General features: G+C 49.0%; 6 protein-coding genes across 6 annotated transcripts; 3 read left to right on the forward strand and 3 right to left on the reverse strand.

Moving 5' to 3' along the window:
* Positions 1-412: 412 nt before the first annotated feature.
* Positions 413-1,636, reverse strand: HD556DRAFT_1431009 (kinase-like domain-containing protein; the record flags this gene model as incomplete). The annotated part of the gene is made up of 5 exons (XM_041304961.1): positions 413-448; positions 502-653; positions 705-1,086; positions 1,142-1,300; positions 1,352-1,636. 5 exons carry the CDS (start codon positions 1,634-1,636, stop codon positions 413-415), a joined length of 1,014 nt encoding a protein of 337 aa, XP_041162719.1.
* A 644-nt stretch (positions 1,637-2,280) lies between these two features.
* Positions 2,281-3,815, reverse strand: HD556DRAFT_241262 (uncharacterized protein). The gene is made up of 2 exons (XM_041309991.1): positions 2,614-3,815; positions 2,281-2,562 (listed from the first exon to the last, which is right to left on the reverse strand). Exons 1-2 carry the CDS (start codon positions 3,653-3,655, stop codon positions 2,396-2,398), a joined length of 1,209 nt encoding a protein of 402 aa, XP_041162720.1. The 5' UTR covers positions 3,656-3,815; the 3' UTR covers positions 2,281-2,395.
* A 1,903-nt stretch (positions 3,816-5,718) lies between these two features.
* Positions 5,719-8,000, reverse strand: HD556DRAFT_241395 (uncharacterized protein). Its single transcript, XM_041309992.1, has 3 exons — positions 7,874-8,000; positions 6,032-7,818; positions 5,719-5,961 (listed from the first exon to the last, which is right to left on the reverse strand). The coding sequence occupies exon 2, from the start codon at positions 7,815-7,817 to the stop codon at positions 6,048-6,050; it is 1,770 nt and encodes a 589-aa protein (XP_041162721.1). The 5' UTR covers position 7,818; positions 7,874-8,000; the 3' UTR covers positions 5,719-5,961; positions 6,032-6,047.
* On the forward strand, positions 7,929-10,604 carry HD556DRAFT_1355200 (PPPDE putative peptidase domain-containing protein). Its single transcript, XM_041302452.1, has 9 exons — positions 7,929-8,205; positions 8,267-8,345; positions 8,400-8,504; positions 8,554-8,566; positions 8,615-8,689; positions 8,747-9,294; positions 9,345-9,420; positions 9,479-10,213; positions 10,275-10,604. The coding sequence occupies exons 1-9, from the start codon at positions 8,108-8,110 to the stop codon at positions 10,472-10,474; spliced, it is 1,929 nt and encodes a 642-aa protein (XP_041162722.1). The 5' UTR covers positions 7,929-8,107; the 3' UTR covers positions 10,475-10,604.
* A 458-nt stretch (positions 10,605-11,062) lies between these two features.
* Positions 11,063-13,408, forward strand: HD556DRAFT_1233074 (acyltransferase ChoActase/COT/CPT; the record flags this gene model as incomplete). Its single annotated transcript, XM_041297562.1, has 9 exons — positions 11,063-11,529; positions 11,585-11,647; positions 11,695-11,853; positions 11,912-12,002; positions 12,065-12,236; positions 12,299-12,561; positions 12,625-12,858; positions 12,937-13,174; positions 13,233-13,408. 9 exons carry the CDS (start codon positions 11,063-11,065, stop codon positions 13,406-13,408), a joined length of 1,863 nt encoding a protein of 620 aa, XP_041162723.1.
* A 1,368-nt stretch (positions 13,409-14,776) lies between these two features.
* Positions 14,777-18,131, forward strand: HD556DRAFT_1355214 (uncharacterized protein). The gene is made up of 13 exons (XM_041302453.1): positions 14,777-15,073; positions 15,189-15,252; positions 15,308-15,335; positions 15,384-15,687; positions 15,739-15,932; positions 15,986-16,232; positions 16,282-16,384; positions 16,510-16,601; positions 16,662-16,767; positions 16,818-17,039; positions 17,096-17,301; positions 17,359-17,490; positions 17,541-18,131. The coding sequence occupies exons 1-13, from the start codon at positions 14,870-14,872 to the stop codon at positions 18,042-18,044; spliced, it is 2,406 nt and encodes an 801-aa protein (XP_041162724.1). The 5' UTR covers positions 14,777-14,869; the 3' UTR covers positions 18,045-18,131.
* Positions 18,132-18,154: the final 23 nt, after the last annotated feature.

The raw sequence follows: 18,154 nt of genomic DNA on the forward strand, positions 1-18,154 counted from the left end.
AAACTATGGCCTTACATAAATAGTATCGTACAGTATACCTACAACGTGATACGGAAATTATATATACAAGCCGTATCACCTGAACGCTTGCCAAGAACCCTCCCACATGCAGAACGAACCAAAATAGAGAAATGATATGCAATTGCAGGTTCACAGCTAGGATAGCGAGCGTGTAGAATGCTAAAAGTTCGAATGTGAGGGAGGAAAGGCAAGCGAAAGGTCTAGAGCGAGGAGTACATGGGAAGGCATAGCGTAGGCGTACATACAAGTCGTTGGGAGAACTGTTCTTGAAGGACGTTTTCATACAAAGACATGGCGGTGTGCAATGAAAGATGACTACGTTGACGAATACAGTATGCTATGTTGAAAGATTGAGAATTGAGTTCAGTGGAGAAGTCATGACGTGGAGATATCACGACTCAAGGGCTTTAAGCTCTGCAACCAAGCGCTAACGGATAGAGATTAACATAGGTCCAGGTTGGATAGTCGATGGAGACGTACCTCTGCTTCTTTGGCGAGATACTCCTGATCTATATCGCCACTTTGAGCTTGCTGGCCCAGTTTAATACCATACTCAAGCAGCTGCTTCATGTAGTAGGGATTGATGACGGTCTCGTCTTGTGCTAGCTGGGGCTTCGCTAGTGGGACCTCAGCTACAGAAAATAAGGTCAATACAATTGTAGATGGAATACCTCATTTCTTACGTTCTTTCATCGCCAACCATTCCTGCTCAAGCAACTCAGGAATCGTAGCCCGTTCTTTTGAATTTCGCATCAAACAGCTTTTGATGCCCTGAATAACGTCCGCTCTGACAGGTTGTTGTAGATGCTCGAGCTTTTTGCGTTCGCCTGCCTTGTTCACAACAGTGGGTATACTGCAGCCCGGATACTCAATGACATGAGCTAAGTCCGGGATAGCCTTCATCTTTTGATATACAGAAAGATGTTGGAACGGCGGGTGACCATAAACCATCTGGTAGAGAATGCACCCGAGAGACCAGACGTCACTGGCTCGTCCAACTTTGAGCCGCCGCATGCCGTCGGGAAGTTCAATGGCTTCGGGGGACATGTAGTTGACAGTTCCGATCTAGAGAGAGGAATGAAATTAATCATGAAGGATGTATACCTGAAGCAGAACTTGCCTGATGATCTCGCTGGATGTTAGTAGTATCATTTGCGATGGCATTCGCAATACCGAAATCAATAAGCTTCAGCTGGCCCCTCACAAGAACGAAATTTGCGGGCTTCAGATCCGAATGAACAATCTTTTCCTCGTGGATGACGTGAACGGCTTGAAGCATCTGCTCGCTCACGTCAGTAACAGAGATGAACGATAAGGTGTTCTGGCTGACCTGCTGCCAATAATAGGATATCCAAACCATATTCATCGGTTCCTTCTGCTGCTCCTGCAGTAGCTTTGCCAGATCAACCTCTCCACATTCCATCACGAGCATCAGATGCCCTTTTGTCCCTCCAGGTCCTGCCTTCACCTCACTATCAAATAGCTGAATGATTCGATTGTTTCCTTCAAGCCGCTTGAGCAGCCCAATCTCATTCATGTATCCGCTCATAGTTTCTGCGTCTGTCTTGTCCAGTGACACGCGCTTGATAGCATAGATCTCGTTGTTCGCATTCATCACGCGATATACGCGAGACGATCCGCCTTTCCCAATCAGATCGAGTCGTGCATACACTTTCTTATTCACAACAATGTTGTGATTCCGGACGGGAGCAGGAGCAGGCGCTGGTGCGGGTGGAGGGGGTGCCTGCCGCACTCGCGACGCAGTTTTGGCCTCAGGCTCGCTATCCGCAGGCTCGTCCCCTGCAGCCCACGTCTTCCCATTCTTCGATTTGCCAGAACTAGGCGGCGGCGCTAACGACCCACTTGTAGTTGGTGGCTCGGGTGCTGTAGGATTTCGCCGATGATAGGCTTGTCCATGTACCTGTAGCTGCGACGATGATACATTTCGCGTGGACGGAGACAGTCTACCTGGATTTCGATCGGCCACTGTGGGTGAGGCTGCTGTGGGCGGGTTATTGATCGCGAGGGAGCGGACAGTGTCCGAGTCGCGCCGATGGTGCGTCTGGGTGCGTATGTGCGCCTGAGACATATGTGTCGGGGAGGGCGATTGGCGGGGTTGGGGTTGAGGGAAAGGTTCAGGTGCCTCTTCCGCTGCGCGGCGGGCATATTCTGCTGCATACTCTGTGATCGTACGGTCAATAGAGAGGCACATGCAAGCATTGGGACACCGACGCACCATCTTGCTCGGACGTCACGCGTCTGATGCGCGCTGAGTTGAGGCCCAGACTGGACCCTGGGCGTGGGGCGTGTTGCTGTTGGTTTTGGCTTGGGAGCAGGCGCGGAGATAGTCGGTCTTCTGCTGAGGAGGATGTTGTTAAATCCAAACAGCGGGTTTGTGCAGATAAAATTTTGTAATCATACCTCCAGAGGCATCACTCAAACTAGCTGAACGGCGAGGTCGCGTACCGCTCGATAGAGTAGGAGGAGCGACATAACTGCGATGGCGAAGCATACCATTTCCGGGTTGTGGGTCATCTACGTCTACATAAATGGTTTGGGTTGGGGAACCAGAGAAGAGTGAAAGATACGCACTGGGATCAGTCTCATCGTAGGCATGCTCGGTAGCAATCTCATTCTCACTGCCTTCATTCTCATTAATCTTGTCGAACCCACCCGAACCCACGCCATACTTGACAGCCATACCCATCAATACCCGTCCCGCGCGATTGGGCCCAGGCATGATCTGCCGGCCAGGCTGTAGTGGCTGGCGTGCGCCTGCGGATGATCCATATGCGCGTGTGGGGAGGCTAGAAATTGCCCGTCCGTCGAGTTGACTCACAGATGCCGAACGAGCGGTCAATCGCGGGGATGTTCGTTTGGAGGCGGCGCCATCTGACGACAGGCCTTCCCCATCAAGAATAGTTATTAGATTTTCTTTCTCTTCCTGCACTCGCAGGTCCTCCTGCTCATCCAGTGTGAGTGGAGGTTGTTCACGGTATTCATCTCGAGGCACGCGTTGGGGACGCCCAATTTTTCGACCAGTCCCAGCAAGGCCACTCGACAATGGTGCACGTAGTGCTGGTTGAGGGGCAGCTGGAGTCAATGTGACAGGTACAGACGCGACCCGTTGGAATGAACGAGCGGAGTTGCCTGTAGCTGATGACTGAGCTCGGTGCTGAGCTGCAAGTGGCAGTGATTCAGTCCCACTCCCGCTTTGAAGTGACGGAAAGGCGCTCTCTGACCGCGAGAGAGAGTTACGTCGCGATGGTATTGGAGAATTGAGTAATATAGGTGAAGGAGGTTTAGTGTACGCATAGGAAATAGAGGTCCCCTGGGGCGGGGAAGAAGACGAAGGCTTGAGAGCACCGTCAAGCAGAGCATCATTTGGTGTTGGAGGACTCGAAAGATTAGACCTTGATGAACCTTTTGATACGCGGACATAATTGCCCGCGGAATCGAGCTCGTAGTCAAATGAGAGCTCGATGATCGATGACTCATCAGATGGTGAAGTTGATGCCCGACGACTAAGAATCTTTGGGTCATCAAATGCTATCATTGGTGGTGTTCGTGGTGGCGAGACACGGTGCTCGCGATGAGCGGGCAATATAGTTGGTGGTGATGTTGAGGAGATCATCTGTGTGGGGAAAAGCTAGGACGTCGAGGATAGAGAATGAACGCCGACAAAAAGAGAGTCGTCGTCGTCGGTGGCGGCGGCGGCGGCGACGATGTCAAACTTGAGGAAACGAAGGCAAAGTCACAAAACTCTTTGTGAAGACTCGAACCATGAACGAACACGAGGCAGATACGCGGTCACGTGCAAAGTGTTAATCTGATTGTAGACCGTGTTAGTCCATCGTGGACTTCTTCTATAGTACGCGGGACCTCTATCGTCCCAGTATCCAGTTATCCCTTTCAACTTGCTCAATCATCAGCTCACCTACGGGGAGCCCCTGAAGCATAGGTTTTGCCAATAAAACAATCATAATAGGTCACTGCGCTGAGTCCTGATCTAATATGAACCTACCTGAGCAGACCAATAAACTGGTAGCTTAGAGCAGCTGGTGACCATTTGCGTCACCCTCAGCCCATGGGGACCTGGGTCATTCAAATAACATTCCGAGTCAGTATTATCTGCAGAATTATGAGTACTACTAATGATGACAGAGAGGAGACCAGAACCCAGTTCAATTTAACACGCGCGCTCGTGACTGAGAAGGACTCCCACTTGGTTTCCCTTTCTTTATCGCAGTTTCTAGTGCAACCTTGTGCAAGGCACCCAAAGTTTTCATGAAGTATAGAGGAACATTTGGAGTGGGAGGTTCTCAGAGTCAGACTCGGAAATCATCGTCACCCCAACGAGTGATGAGCTGTTAGGATGCAAATGGGATAGAACCTGGAACAAGACGAAGGCCGAATCTCGCCTCAAGGTGAGCGTCAACTGGATTGATGATCAGTGGAAGTGGAAGCCAATATTCGTGATTTTAGCCCCAGAGGAGATTGCTCCGTACGCAGTGGACATGGTCACACATCTCAGTTTTTTTCTCTTGTACCCGCTGTTCGCCTGGTCGACCGTAATGCGAAGACTCTCAAAGTCCTTTGCTCGACAACATTGCCAACACCCGACATGTTTATGTACATCGATCGTGATTGATATACTCTTGTGGACGTGATCGATAATTGGATAATACCAGGACTGGGATATATCAAGCACGTTCGGGATCACCTAGAGGCAAGCACAATTTGCAGTTAGATGTGTAGCAGCACCTGCATGCTAACCCTGCTCATGCAGCTGAGCTGGGTACCATTGGACCTCCTTCCAACATCGCTACCATCGGATGGGCAAAACCCATCTAGCAAAATCTAAAGAGTGCAACTCAGCGCCGGAAGCGGCTCTCTCTCGTGGATTGTTCCAAAAGTCGGCTCCAACTATCGATTCATTTTTCGATATAATGCTCATCAGTAATCACCAAGTAAGGCATGTTCTCGGTCCTCGTATAACACTGCAAGCACCAGGATATGGTAGTAGCGAATGCAAGCTTTCTGTCGTGTATCAGCCTGGAAGCCTCAGCCGATTCGAAATTTCATTGGATGATGCATTCATCGAGTACCTTGACTTGGACACACTGCACAGAGGGTGTCTCCAACAAGCTATGCACGGTGGCACTTCCTTGTTTCGTTGAGCGGTAGACCTGATCCTTGGGAGCGGATAATGAATAGAGTAGAACTAAGAATCTCAATGTCTTAAGATATACCCATTGTAGTCCTTCCCTTGCGAAGGATTCAACAACGAGTACCTTCGTTCTACGAGTCTACAAAGTACTACATACCACTATAATGGTTGCAGCCTAGTGTGGTTGATAGTGAGGAGCGGACCTCCAGCATATAAAGCGTAAAAGCACGTATATCATAACAGTACTATTCAGCATGCATGTTGTTACTGTGAACATGACCGAGCACGCTGCTCCGATACACTCATCGGTCGAAAACATACTAATGAATGCCACAGCAACCATTTAGTCAGACCGTCAATGCAGTACCATGTGCACAAGTGTTAGCATTCCCTCTCAAACAAAGAATAAGAAGACCACCAACGTAGTCTACTCCAATCTGTTAACTTACACCACCCCATGTCCGTAGGCAAACGGACTCAAGTGGAGTGCGTACATAGTGTCGACGCACAGGATCAAACACTCCGTGCTTACAGTATGTAGACACACACCATGGGAACGGATTGCTTGTGCACCAATATCACGCTCGAGTATTAGCGAAATGATCACGTATAAGTAATAAAGTATACTTGAACGCATCTATGAACTGGCATGCGAGATGACTATCGGCGCATCGCGATCTGATATCCGAGAGCTTCACGTCGTGCAAGCGCAACTCAAGCAACCACTCCAAGTACAAAATAGCTAGAGGTAGGCGAAAGCCATACAGATGCTTGAGAAAGAGCCAAGTCAGATCGAGATTGGTCGAATCGAGCAGTGCATGATACGTGAACAGCACCTACAGGCATATATCCGGAATCAATCATCCACTTCCTCCCATTCCGATTCTGAGGCCTCGTGTTCCTCTTCAATATCTACTAGTGACTCGAATTCATCGTCACTGGCCTCAAAGAAATCAAATTCCTCCACATTGTCTTTCAGCCATTGTAGATCATGAGGTGTGACTTCGTCGTTCTCCTCCATATACACAGCCTTTAAAGGGACACCTGCTTCCTTTCGCTTCTGCACCAATTCGCGTATTTGGTCTCCAGGGACGTCGGCAGTCGACAAAGTGGTAAGCGAAGGGAGACAGACGTGACAAACATCCCGCTGGCAAGGAACAGAACAAGGGTGATAAAGTAGCTGGAGGAACGTAAGAGGGAGGTACTTCATCACGAGGTTGAGCGTCTTGAGGTTGCCGAGCTCTGCGTACATGAGCTCTATGCTGCGGTCTGAGCAGGAAAGGCCGGATAACTTGATGGAGTCAAGTCTGCTAAGTAAACTGCGTTTCTTTTCTCCATCCTTTGATGTCACCGGGACTGCGCTCATCATAGGACCAGCAAGTTGGAATGCGAAATCCGTAAAATCGCCATCGTCCAAATCAAGTGTGAGGCTTTTGAGTGCGGGAAATGCCAAACGGCGAAGCAACCCACTAACATAAACTGGTGAATGGAATGCCAGGACAAGCTGTGTCAGTGAGCGCAACTCGATGACTCCGGTATAGTCATTGCCATAACTTCCTGAACTCCCTTCATTACACCAGTCATGGGGAGCACCGAGGGGACCAGAGCTGCATAAAGAGAGTGTTTCCAGCTTAGGTGCGCCGCAAAGGATGGCAGCAAATTGTGTCCATGACGGTCGCACATCATCTGTATGATAAGCAAGCTCCAAGTCCAAGAGATTGGACCCGCAAGATAACCATTCTTGGCACCAGTCGACATGCACACCCCACAACGCTACACTCTTGAGACGCGGAGCAACGCCTCCGAACAACTTGAAATGTTGCACGAGGTCAGGTTGGGCGAAAGCTGTGAGGCTTTCTGCATCTTCGTGATGGTACAATTGGAGAGCCTCGAGCTGGGGAGCACCCGTTATGGAAGGATCTGAAACTGCAGAGAGGAAAATAAACATGTGCTTGTAACAAGCGACCGCCACTTCGACAGATCCCCAGCGTGAGATATGGGGAACAAGAAGGGACATGAGATTATCGAGATCGGAAAAGGTCATCGAATGTGGGGACTGACCAAGCTCTGAGTCTTCAGAGCCTGAGGAATCCTCTTCTTCATCGTCATCTGGAGGTTCGCAATCTATGCGTATGTCGATAGGGAGGCTCTTGCTGCGCTCAAGAAAAGTCTGAACTCGTTCAAATGGGGGTGAGTCAAGAGGTGATACGTCGATCTCTGTCCAGAGCGACGGCGTGTTAAGAGCCACCACACGCCAATGGTGACAGACATGCGAGATGAGTACCTCAAATGATGGCATGGGTTCGAATGTTGCGTCGCTGTCCATCGATGATTCGGATAAACCATCCTCATCTATGCCATCGTTCCTTGTCACTCTGCTCCGTTTTGTTGTTTCGCCGTCTTCGTCTGCTCCATCTTTCGCGCCTGATTCCAGATTCCAATATACTGCCATTGCTTCATCCTCCTCATCTTCTTCGTCTTCGTCCTCTCCATCCTTGATGGATTTGGCACCAACCTCAAAAATGAGAGAAAGGAGCTCCGGAGGGATGTCATTCACTGGACAACGTGTGCCCTTCGGTGGGATGAAGGGGTTGTCTTTTGTTAAAACGTCGGAGCAGCAGTCCATTCTTTACACAATGACCGATCAGCTTGTGCTACTTAATTTTGAAGAAAAGAACGCACTTGACAAATCCCGGTTTGACGTTGCAAGAAGGCTCTAGAAAAACGAAAGAAGATGATCAAAAGATCTGCCTTGATAACTCAATATGCCAAATACAGCAAGCGCCTTTTCACTGGATATGAGTATTTTAAGTATCCTGTGTAGCTGCCGCTGTCTTACGCGTCCCGTTGCTTGTAGCTCACCGCTCAACGTCAACCGTCACTACTAATACCATCCCGCTCTGTAGAGACATTTCTATGTCTTCTCCCGTCAAGGTCTATGTTTATGACCTCAGCAAGGGTCTCGCCGGCCAGGTCTCTTTGCAGCTCACTGGTAAGCAAATAGATGGCGTCTGGTTAGTATCTTCTTACATCGAAAACCAAGATTCATGTGCTCACTGACCACTATATGTATAGGCATACCTCAGTGGTGGCCTTCGGGAAGGAAATCTTCTATGGACCAGGCATTTGTGAAACTGAGCCGGGTCGGTCCCATGTAAGCTGCTAGGGTCGCGGGTTGGTTTTATCACTTTAACATAGTGAGCTGTAGCACGGGTCACCTTTGAGAATCGTTGATATGGGTGAGACACATATGGACGAGCAGACGTTCGTGGAATACCTTAGCCAGATAAAGGAGCATTACACTGCCGACAAAGTAAGTGTTTGCTCTGACGTGAGTTACTTGTCTTACTCACCAAACTTAGTACCATCTGTTAGGTGAGACTGCAAGACGGGACCATGAATCACTTATTAACCTTTGAGAAGACTTCAACTGCAACTCATTTACTAACGATTGCCTCGGCTTTTTGACTGGAGGCTCGCTTCCACCGTATATCAAAGGTATTGACCCTTAATTGCCACCTTCGGTTGAATATAATTCTGAAAACACTCCTACAGATCTACCATCCGACTTCCTATCGACACCATTTGGCGCTGCCTTGCGACCAACTATCGATGCCATGTTTAGAGGCAGGGCTTCTACCGGCGTCCTAACCCCTCCCCCAGATATCTCAGCCACAGCTGATTCACCCAATCCAGCATCGGCTTCGTCTCTGCTGCAGGCTGTAGCGGCTGGCGCAACCTCCAACAATTCTGGGATGCCGTCCTCATCCAGGAACTACCTTCCGACACCTGCACCAACATCGCCTCCTACACCTGTTCAGAGCAACAGCCTTACTACACCTGTGCACATTGCTACAAACCCCTCATCTTTCCGCAATGTGCTTCACACACACCGTGCTGTGGTTGCATTCTTCACAAGTGCAACATGTGGGCCTTGCAGGATGATCGAGCCTGTGTTCGAAGACCTTGCAAAGAGCAAGAGCCGAGCCAATGATGTCGCGTTTGTTAAGATAGACTTGAGTGTCGGAATGAGCAATGCGGTTGGCGGCGAGTATGGTGTAAGAGTGACACCGACATTTATCCTATTCTTGGACGGAAATAAAGTAGGAGGGGCACATATGACGTTCTCGCGGTAACTGACACACTTCCGTAGACACATGAAATGAAGGGTATCAATGCACCCGAATTACGCACTCAAGTCGACTTGCTCCTTTATCAGGCGTTTCCTCGTGAGCATATAGTCTTCCTTTCCTTATGACAACGAACTGATGCGGTGACGGCGATCAGCGCATCCACACACTACGTTATCCCTTCCTGCGATTGAAGCCATGCCCCTTAATGCCATCCTGTCTTCTCAAGTTCCGAATCTCGATATCGTGCTTGCAAAAGTGACGGGGTTCATAGATACCGCTCCTTCATGGTCAGGCTCCGCTACGAAAGAAGCCACGAAGCAAATTCTCGCGAAGAATATCATTCCGTACCTCAAAGCACGAGGGTCTTCGTCACCCCCTAACATTTCTTTCGAGCCTTGGAAAGACGCAACGATAAGCCTTGCGACAAATCTTTCTGCAGGAGAATTATTCCCTGTGGCAGATATGTGGCGCGTTGCACTGCTCGAACCAGCCGTGTGCAGCTGGAGTGCAACGAAAGTCGGCCCTGAAAGCCCGATCCTCGTCTTGTTATCCAAGGCCGAAGACGCGCCAAGGAATTATTCCCTCACGCTCTTGAGGATGATTTCAAATGCGTTTGCGAACAAGATTGTAGCCCGAGAACTTCTTCTTTCATCTCGAAGTAGCATTACAGCGCTAATGGCGGCTGCCTTGTTTCACGACGATGCAACTGTACGGTTGGCAGCAGCCAACCTAGCATTCAATATGACTGTGCACCTTCAGAGACTGAGAGTAGAGAAGGTGCGGGGGAATGTTGAAGGGGACGATGTGGGCGAGAATGAAGACTGGGATGTTGAAATGACAAGCGCGCTTTTGGAAGTTATAGAGCGGGAGAAGGCGAACGAGGAAATTGGTACGCTCTCGATTCAATCCAGTCTCGTAGCAGCACTTGATCATTGCATTGTCTGTAACAGTTCATCGTTTGACAGCGTCATTGGCATTGTTGATCCGACTATCTCCGTCCATTGAACAGTTTGTTTCCTTGTTAGAGGTTCTGCAAGCTCGGAAAATACTCAAGGATAAGTTGGAGAGGGGCGGATGCGGGGACACGGGGGTTGTAAAGAAGGAGGCCCGCAAGCTAATTGAGGAGGTTGCTGAGAAGCTTTGTCCTTGATCGTGGAGTGTTTTCTCCTTGTTGTACTGAGTGTATTGGTATCATATGTACATATCTCATCTAAGAATACATACAGGCGCCTTGCAGGATCCATATATAGAGTCTGCAGGGACTTGTGTTTGAGGTCATACATTTCCGAAGGAGAATAAGTGCCCGCTAAAACGGGCGGCATTTCGCGCGCACCTTTCAATATCACGAGCACATGAATAACCGGAAAGCCGACGGAAGTCACACAAAACGTCGCCTACGACAACACTGATGAGCCTTGCGATTTCCCTCTGTTCTTCATCTGCTGGATCTTAGACGCAGTTTCGGGTGATACCATCCAATCAATCGTTGGTCCGGGACTCTGGCATAGGCGCTGGCGATCTATCCTCTCTATCTCCACTTCTTAAGCATCTGAACTGACAGTGGATACCTGAAGGACAAGCATCCTTCCATCCATTGTCGCTCACACATCTCCGGTTATTTTGAGTCCATGCTGAAGTTCTCGAGCAGATTAGCCTCTCGTTCGTCGCGTTCACCGGTACGTAATTCACTGGTTAGTCACGCCTCTGACGTTAACTACTTTTCCAGCTTGTGTCTCAAATGGCCACCAAGCGCAATTTCAAGTCCTCAGCCCCGAGGAAGTCTGATATTCCAGAGGGATATGCTGTTGATCCTACTGCAGGGAACATGTTACGGTTCCAGGCGTCACTTCCTCGGCTTCCAGTTCCGGCGCTGTCCTCAACCGTGCACAAGTACCTTGAGACCATTCGGCCTCTACTGACGGATGCGGAGTATACCAAGTCCCAGGCTACTGCACAAGACTTTCTTAAATCACCTCAGGCTGCTGAGCTTCAGAAACGCCTAGAAGCCCGTGCCGCAGATCCATCCATCAAGAATTGGCTAGCGGACTGGTGGAATGATGCAGCATACATGGGCTACCGCGACCCTGTCGTGGTTTATGTCAGCTACTTCTACGTGCATCTTGATGATCCACGCAGACGTGACCCGGCGAAGAGGGCTGCTAGTCTGATCAAAGCTATGCTACCTTTCAGAGAAATCACAGAATCGTCAGTTCTCGCACGTCTTTGGCCTTGATTTATTACTCATGCCAAGGCTGAGCAGGAAACAAATAGAACCTGAAAAGGTTCGTGGGATGCCACTGTGCATGGATTCGTACAAATGGCTGTAAGCTCTCATTCCGTAATCCATGGTATCGAATTAAATCCTCGCAGCTTCCATGCATGCCGATACCCTACCAAGCCATCCGACACTGCCAAGAAGTTTGATCCAAAGGCACACAATCACGTCGTGTTTGTGAGGAAGAACAAGTTCTATGAAGTTCTGCTCGCAACCCCGGAAGGACATGAACTAAGCGAGGCTGAACTAGAAGTGTGCGTGTTGCGCATTAATCGCTCTGAATTCATTGAACTTAGTATCTTTGGAACATAGACAAGTGGAACGAGTCATTAGAATGGCAGGAAAGGAGACAGGCGCTCCGGTCGGCGCGCTGACAGCGGAGAACCGAGATATTTGGACTGATGTAAGTACCCGGTAGTTCCGTTTAGCCGCTATTTCCAAGGCCTCAAACCTTTATCCGTCCAGGCACGCTCTGCACTAATAGCAAGTTCGCCATTGAACCAACAATCTCTCGAGCGGATAGAGTCTTCCGCGATCATCATCTGCCTTGACGACACTACGCCCGTCTTGCGCGAAGATATTTCTTGGTCTTGCTGGGTCGGAGACGGCCGGAACCGTTTCTACGACAAGCACCAATGTATGTGGCTATTGACTCTCACAATTTTCTCCAGATGTGCTAATGCACTTGACTTGTGTTAGTAATCGTCTTTGATAATGGGCGATCGGGTTTCCTTGGGGAGCATTCGTGCATGGATGGCACGCCCACGCTTCGCCTGAATGAATTCATTCTTGCTTCTCTTGCCCACAACAAGGTTGATCTTGGTGCGCCTAGGTCTAACTCTACCGGTGCCAATCTTCCGCAGCCCGTAGAGCTAAAATTTGAGCTTGACGCCACATGCGGGAAATACATTAATGAGGCATGTCAACATTTTGACGAGCTCGTGGATCAGCATGACATGCAGGTAAGTGCAGGGTCCAGTGAAATCTATCAGGGCCCTAGATAATTAAATTGCCACCGTTCTTAGGTGCTCCACTATGAAGGCTATGGGAAAGACCTTATGAAGAAGTTCAAGGCTTCGCCTGATGCATGGGTTCAGCTTGTGAAACAACTTGCTTTCCACAAAATGTTTAATCGACCTGGTGTGACGTATGAAAGCTGTCAGACGCGCAAATACCAGCAAGGCCGCACGGAGGTCATTCGTAGTGCCAGCTTAGAAAGCAAGGAATGGGCCGAAGCCATGCTTAATTCAGAAGAATCTGTAGGTCCTCATGCGGAGATCGCGTAACACTTTCCCATTGCAGTTAGAGGCTAAATGTCATGCGGAATTCGCATCTAGGATGAACACCGCGCCGTGCTTTTCCGCCGTGCCGTCGCGCGCCACCTGCAGTATGCTGCTTGGGCCGCGGATGGGCAAGGGGTGGACCGACATTTATTTGGCCTAAAGAAGATGGTTCGTGATGGCGAGTCTGTCCCAGCTATCTATTCGGACCCAGCGTTTTCCAAGACGAATCATTGGGAATTGTCAACATCTCAACTTTCTTCCAAGTATCTAGATGGGTGGGGCTACGGAGAAGGTAGATGTTGTCGTTGAGAGTGTTTTTGCGAATCGAAGCTGATGATTATCACACGCAGTTGTCACGGACGGTTATGGACTTTCGTATTCCATCGATGATCATTACATCCGGTGGACCATCACATCACTTTTACGAAATACTGCCGAACTGAAACACTACCTCGCGGAGGCTGCAACGGAGACGAGGTTCATGATGGAGAGAGTTGCTGCCGCTGAGCAGAAGGGGAAGTTGTGATCAAGTCACTGTTAGCACAATGGATGTGTGTTATTTAATGGCATAATTTGTTTATGATAGTTTATGATCAGGGATGGATCTTTCGCTTGCGTAGGTTAGTAGGCTTGTGTGTCCGGGGGGTGAGAAGAAGATGGGATACCTTCCTTTTATTTCCACATCTTGCAATTGGAGAATCTTGCGTGCGGTCGCAAGGGGATCTCCGAAACCCGATTTCTACGGAACGAAGGAGCTCCTTTTAATCATATTATTTCCTATGATTTGATTCCTGCGGCACAGCGTTGACAGTGAAGTTGAAAGGGTACTACGGGTACCGCCGCACTACCCTGGCTACGGAAAGTCCGGCACTGGCAATACCGACGGCGTGGGTGGGCACCGTCGGCGCGGGCAGCCTATCACATACGCTGCAATAATAGTCTGTTGAGCCCCATGCCCCATCAAGTCTGATGACTGGCTCCGCATTGAAGCTAAGCAAAAACCGCTCCAGCGCCTTTCGTCTAGACTGTAGCGGCTCGACGGACAATTGGTGACTTTCCCAGGCGACGACGGATTTTGCCTAGCGCTGAGGCCTTTGAAGCACCGCGAGCGCCTAAGAAAGACCCTGGAAGTCATGCGGCCGGCTGATTCCGCGAACAGCTTTGTTCGAACCGTAAATCATCTCGCCCGTTTCGGCAGTTTGTGAACAAAGGAATGGGTGCGGCACAAATATTTGCAATATTAATGTTCTGGATTCAAACTTTGTACGAGTGGAACCTTGGTAGTACAAGCTAAGGTTTGTGCACGTTACATCACTATCCCACTCACTCAGCATCGTCCTGTGAGTATCAACTCCATCTTCCTTGTCTTTCGGAGTAAATACCAGCGGCAGTTTGGCTAAATTTTGATGCGGGACTTACGGACTGCGAAGTAACCGTGAGTCCTTTTTTGATCAGGCAGTATAAGCAGGAAACCGGACGAGTAGAATCGTGATAAGACTACCTTTACTCCGAGTCGTCAGGATTATGCCCCAATTGTATTGGTATCACCAACGTGGTTTTTTTGACCATTTCGGGTCGTTGGAAATTTGGCGGCCTTGTATTTGCTGGCAGTTCCTCCGTAGTTTCATCAGTCCGTATGAGTTCAAGCATCATTCTCGATGTTGAGACTGGTTGTGACATCCGGTTTGTGGCGTAGACGATTACTGACTATCTAGAATATCTAACTAAATCGCATCATGGGAGCCTTTGTGTCTGTTCAAACCCGCCGGAGAATCCGACTACTGAAGCCAAGGGATTCGAAGTGGAGTTGAACGGCGAGAACTCAGATGAAGATAGTAAGTCAGGAGACTCGTGGTTCATTGATGCCGTAACCTACAGTCACGGTGCTACATATATCTATCCATTGAAACAATGAGTCCGTTCAACTCGGGGTCTCTTTTAAGCCGCGCAAACTCGTACACAAACGTCGATATCCAACACTGATAACATGCTCGCAGACGGTAGTGAGCATAGACAGACACCCACAAGGGGTCTCGCTGATGTGAGCACTGACACTCGTGCCTCCAAGCGGGCTCGCAACACATTTGATTCCCCTTTGGCCGCGTCTGGTGCCCCTGAAGAATTTGCTCCAACACCCAGGAAAACACATAACAAGAAGCAGCCTCTGTCCTGTGCAGAGTGCCGAAGGTGCGTTTCAATCCCTCTGGCCTCAAAGCTTTGACCATAAACCCATCCTGAAGATTAAAGCTGAAAGTGTGACCATTTTTCCCTCCCACTTTTGCACATTCTAAAGCTGAATGCGCTAGTGCGATCGTGTCTTTCCATGTCAATCATGCTCAAAACGAGGCTGCGCTGAAATATGTCCAGACGGTATTTACCATCACTATACTTTTGAGCGTTCAATCTGACCGTGTCTTGTATACAGGTGCTCTCACCTCTGGAAAGGGCAGCAGGTTAGTAGCGGGGTCTCTGGCGAATCCTTCCACTAATGATCGATCAAGGTTCATTCTTGCCAACACCGAGCAACTTCATGCAAAAATCATTCAGATGAGCGATCGCATACGACAACTTGAAGACGCCTTGGAGAACGTGCAAGCAAAATGTTCATCCGACCCTCATCCCCTCTTGCACCAAGATTCCCTACGTATTAAAAATTCGCTGGAGCTCTATAGCTCTCACGCGACCAGTGGACGACATACCCAGATGGATGGGACAATCAAAGAAAATCACTCAAGCAATTCCCAACTCCCTGTCGCCTCATCTTCAACACGAGACGCAGACAAGGTTCAGGATAGCCGATCTGAGGTAATCTGCTTGGCGCCCAGTTTGCAGGGTGGATGCTGATTGACTTTCTAGGAGAGGTATTCACCGGCAGAAGCTTTTACTTCAGATGTTCCTGGATTGTCTCCCGAAATCGAAAAACTCAGCCAAACATTTCCTTATCCTTGGTTGCCCAATAATCCCATGAGGCAGCGGATCCACGAGATGTTGCCATCTCGGGAAGAGGCGGATTACCTTTGTACGCAAGCTCGATTGAACGCTCTATGGCAGTGAGTTTTCTCGTTACTGTCCTATCCCGATGTATTTATGGCGTACATGCAAGGTATAACCTCGATACAAGCGAAACTTGGCTTCCGAATCTAGTTCATCACGTATACACCACGCCAATGTCAAGCCTTTCTTTCCGCCGCCTCTCTCTGTTGTTCATCATGATGGCTATTGGGCTACTCGTTGATCTTAATCAACCAAATGAGTCTCCGAGAGCTGAAGTATTCCATCGCCTGGCACGAGCCTCCTTATGTGAGACAAATCTGATGGACGAACCTAGTTTAGATCTTCTACAGACTTTGGTGTGTTGGTCACATTATCCGACATGCGGTTGTGCTGACGAGAAGGTAGTTTTACATGATTTGGTACCTTCTGATTTTTTCAGACAAGAGTCAAGCTGTATCGTATGCATGGAGCATCATGGGTCTTGCTGTGAAGCTTGCTCAAAGCGTGGGTCTTGCCCAAATAGTAACTCTCCACTCGCCTAAAACATATATTGTTCCAGTTAGGTCTCCGTACGTCGGACATCCATTACCGCCCTGAGATTTCCTCAACATGGATTTTCATTCATTTTCATAGACCGCGACGGCAATAGATGGAAGGTAATTCCCGAAGAGGCTCAGCGGCGGCGAATGCTGTTCTGGGAACTTCTGAATTTAGATGCACGCCTGGTTAGTTCTGATTTTCAACTGATTGCACATGTGACATGCGTACTGAACCTCGAGTCCCAGTCTTTATCTCTTGGTCGGCCACCGTCACTTTGCTTACAACATGTCGATTGTCGCCGACCATCCTATACTTCAGAGGAGATGTACATCGTGTCGGAAGCTCAGTCATGTTGGCTAATTTATCCATTTACCTTCATACCAGAACTGATTATTCCACAGATCATGAGTGGAAACACGGATTCTTCCTGCAATGTCTCACACCAGTCATAGTAACCACGATATCTGCACAACCACAACCATATTCTAGCATTCTAGATGTCGATAAGAAAATCCGGGACTTCCACATCCCTCCAACACTCAACATATTCAACTCAGAGGGCATCACGGATATCCGACAATTGACTATGCAACAAGTACTAGTAGCTAGCGGGCGAGAAATAGGTGAGTTTTTATCGCAAAGGTTGTGTGCCTGCGCGCTAAAGCTGGACACCCAAAAGTCCTCCTGCAGCTTCATAGAAATTTTTTTACTGAGGCACTGAGTGACTTTGATGCTTTCACGTATCGACACAAATACGCGCCGTCAGTTCTTGCAACATTCCTTAGCGCCTCCCGCCTTGTTGCCGCGTTAGAAACCATGCTGCGTCGTGAGCCACAGCTGAGTAAGCGGTTCATGTGTTTCTGGTTTAATGCATTCTCTGGCGCGGTGAGTGATTTCTGAAGCTAGTGATTTGTTACATCTTGACTGGGTGTTTTGATCCAGGTTGCATTATCATTGATTGTTTCCAGAACGCCTTTCCTAAGTCTAGCGCCATTTGCGTTGAAGGAGTTGGACACTATTTACCGCATTTTCGCGAACGTGGCTGAGGAATGCTCACAGGTCGCTCAGGCGCTGGTTAGTGCTGAAGATGACTTTTGGGAGATCATTACTGAACAGGAATATAGCCTCTACTCACTAAAATCGCAGAGAAGTCACGTCGGACGTACGCCCAGTGGCTCAAAACGTCCAGAGATAGCTCGACCATGGATACCGACCTTGCATCTCAAGAATCACCAGTCAGATCAGCTGCGTGCAGCATTTCAGGGGATTGGCCAGATTCTTTTGACGCTGCACACTCGTTCCTACAAAAAACGCTGCAGGATATTGAGACGACTGCTCCACCGACCATTCAGGAGCTTCCTACTTACTCGCCTCGGCACCAAAATCTAGTCACAAACTCACAGGTGGATCACGCAGGGCAACCTGAAGAGCTGTCTACAGACATGCTTTCACTTGATTTGGGTTTGAATGAGGATTTGGTTGCTGCAACTTTGAGACACAGTGCAGACCCCTCACCCCCTGCAGGCCATACAGTCCAGAGGGTAGGGAATCACACATTTAACTTCGATTTTGGTGCACTGGCGTCAAACGTCGAGAGCCAGAACAACACATATATGTCATGGTTTTGATGGTTTGTATTCGAGTAATAAGTACACGACTTAGATGAATCATCACAAACTCCCACGATTGGAATCGCAAACACATGCTTATGTAATATTGCATTTGGGCTTGCTTGCCT

This window comes from Suillus plorans, assembly GCF_016647745.1.
Source record: "Suillus plorans strain S12 chromosome Unknown HD556scaffold_15, whole genome shotgun sequence".
In the NCBI taxonomy this organism is placed as follows: Eukaryota; Fungi; Basidiomycota; class Agaricomycetes; order Boletales; family Suillaceae; genus Suillus; species Suillus plorans.

Bases quoted from the DNA above. Each gene is read 5' to 3' on its own strand.
- HD556DRAFT_241262 (XM_041309991.1), bottom strand. From the start codon at position 3,655: ATGATCTCCTCAACATCACCACCAACTATATTGCCCGCTCATCGCGAG. The intron at 2,563-2,613 runs GTGCGTATCTTT...CCATTTATGTAG, and splicing joins CTACGATGAGACTGATCCCA to ACGTAGATGACCCACAACCC.
- HD556DRAFT_241395 (XM_041309992.1), bottom strand. From the start codon at position 7,817: ATGGACTGCTGCTCCGACGTTTTAACAAAAGACAACCCCTTCATCCCA.
- HD556DRAFT_1355200 (XM_041302452.1), top strand. From the start codon at position 8,108: ATGTCTTCTCCCGTCAAGGTCTATGTTTATGACCTCAGCAAGGGTCTC. The intron at 9,421-9,478 runs GTGAGCATATAG...GACGGCGATCAG, and splicing joins CCTTTATCAGGCGTTTCCTC to CGCATCCACACACTACGTTA. The intron at 10,214-10,274 runs GTACGCTCTCGA...TGTCTGTAACAG, and splicing joins GAAGGCGAACGAGGAAATTG to TTCATCGTTTGACAGCGTCA.
- HD556DRAFT_1355214 (XM_041302453.1), top strand. From the start codon at position 14,870: ATGCTCGCAGACGGTAGTGAGCATAGACAGACACCCACAAGGGGTCTC. The intron at 15,336-15,383 runs GTTAGTAGCGGG...TGATCGATCAAG, and splicing joins ACCTCTGGAAAGGGCAGCAG to GTTCATTCTTGCCAACACCG. The intron at 15,933-15,985 runs GTGAGTTTTCTC...CGTACATGCAAG, and splicing joins CGATTGAACGCTCTATGGCA to GTATAACCTCGATACAAGCG.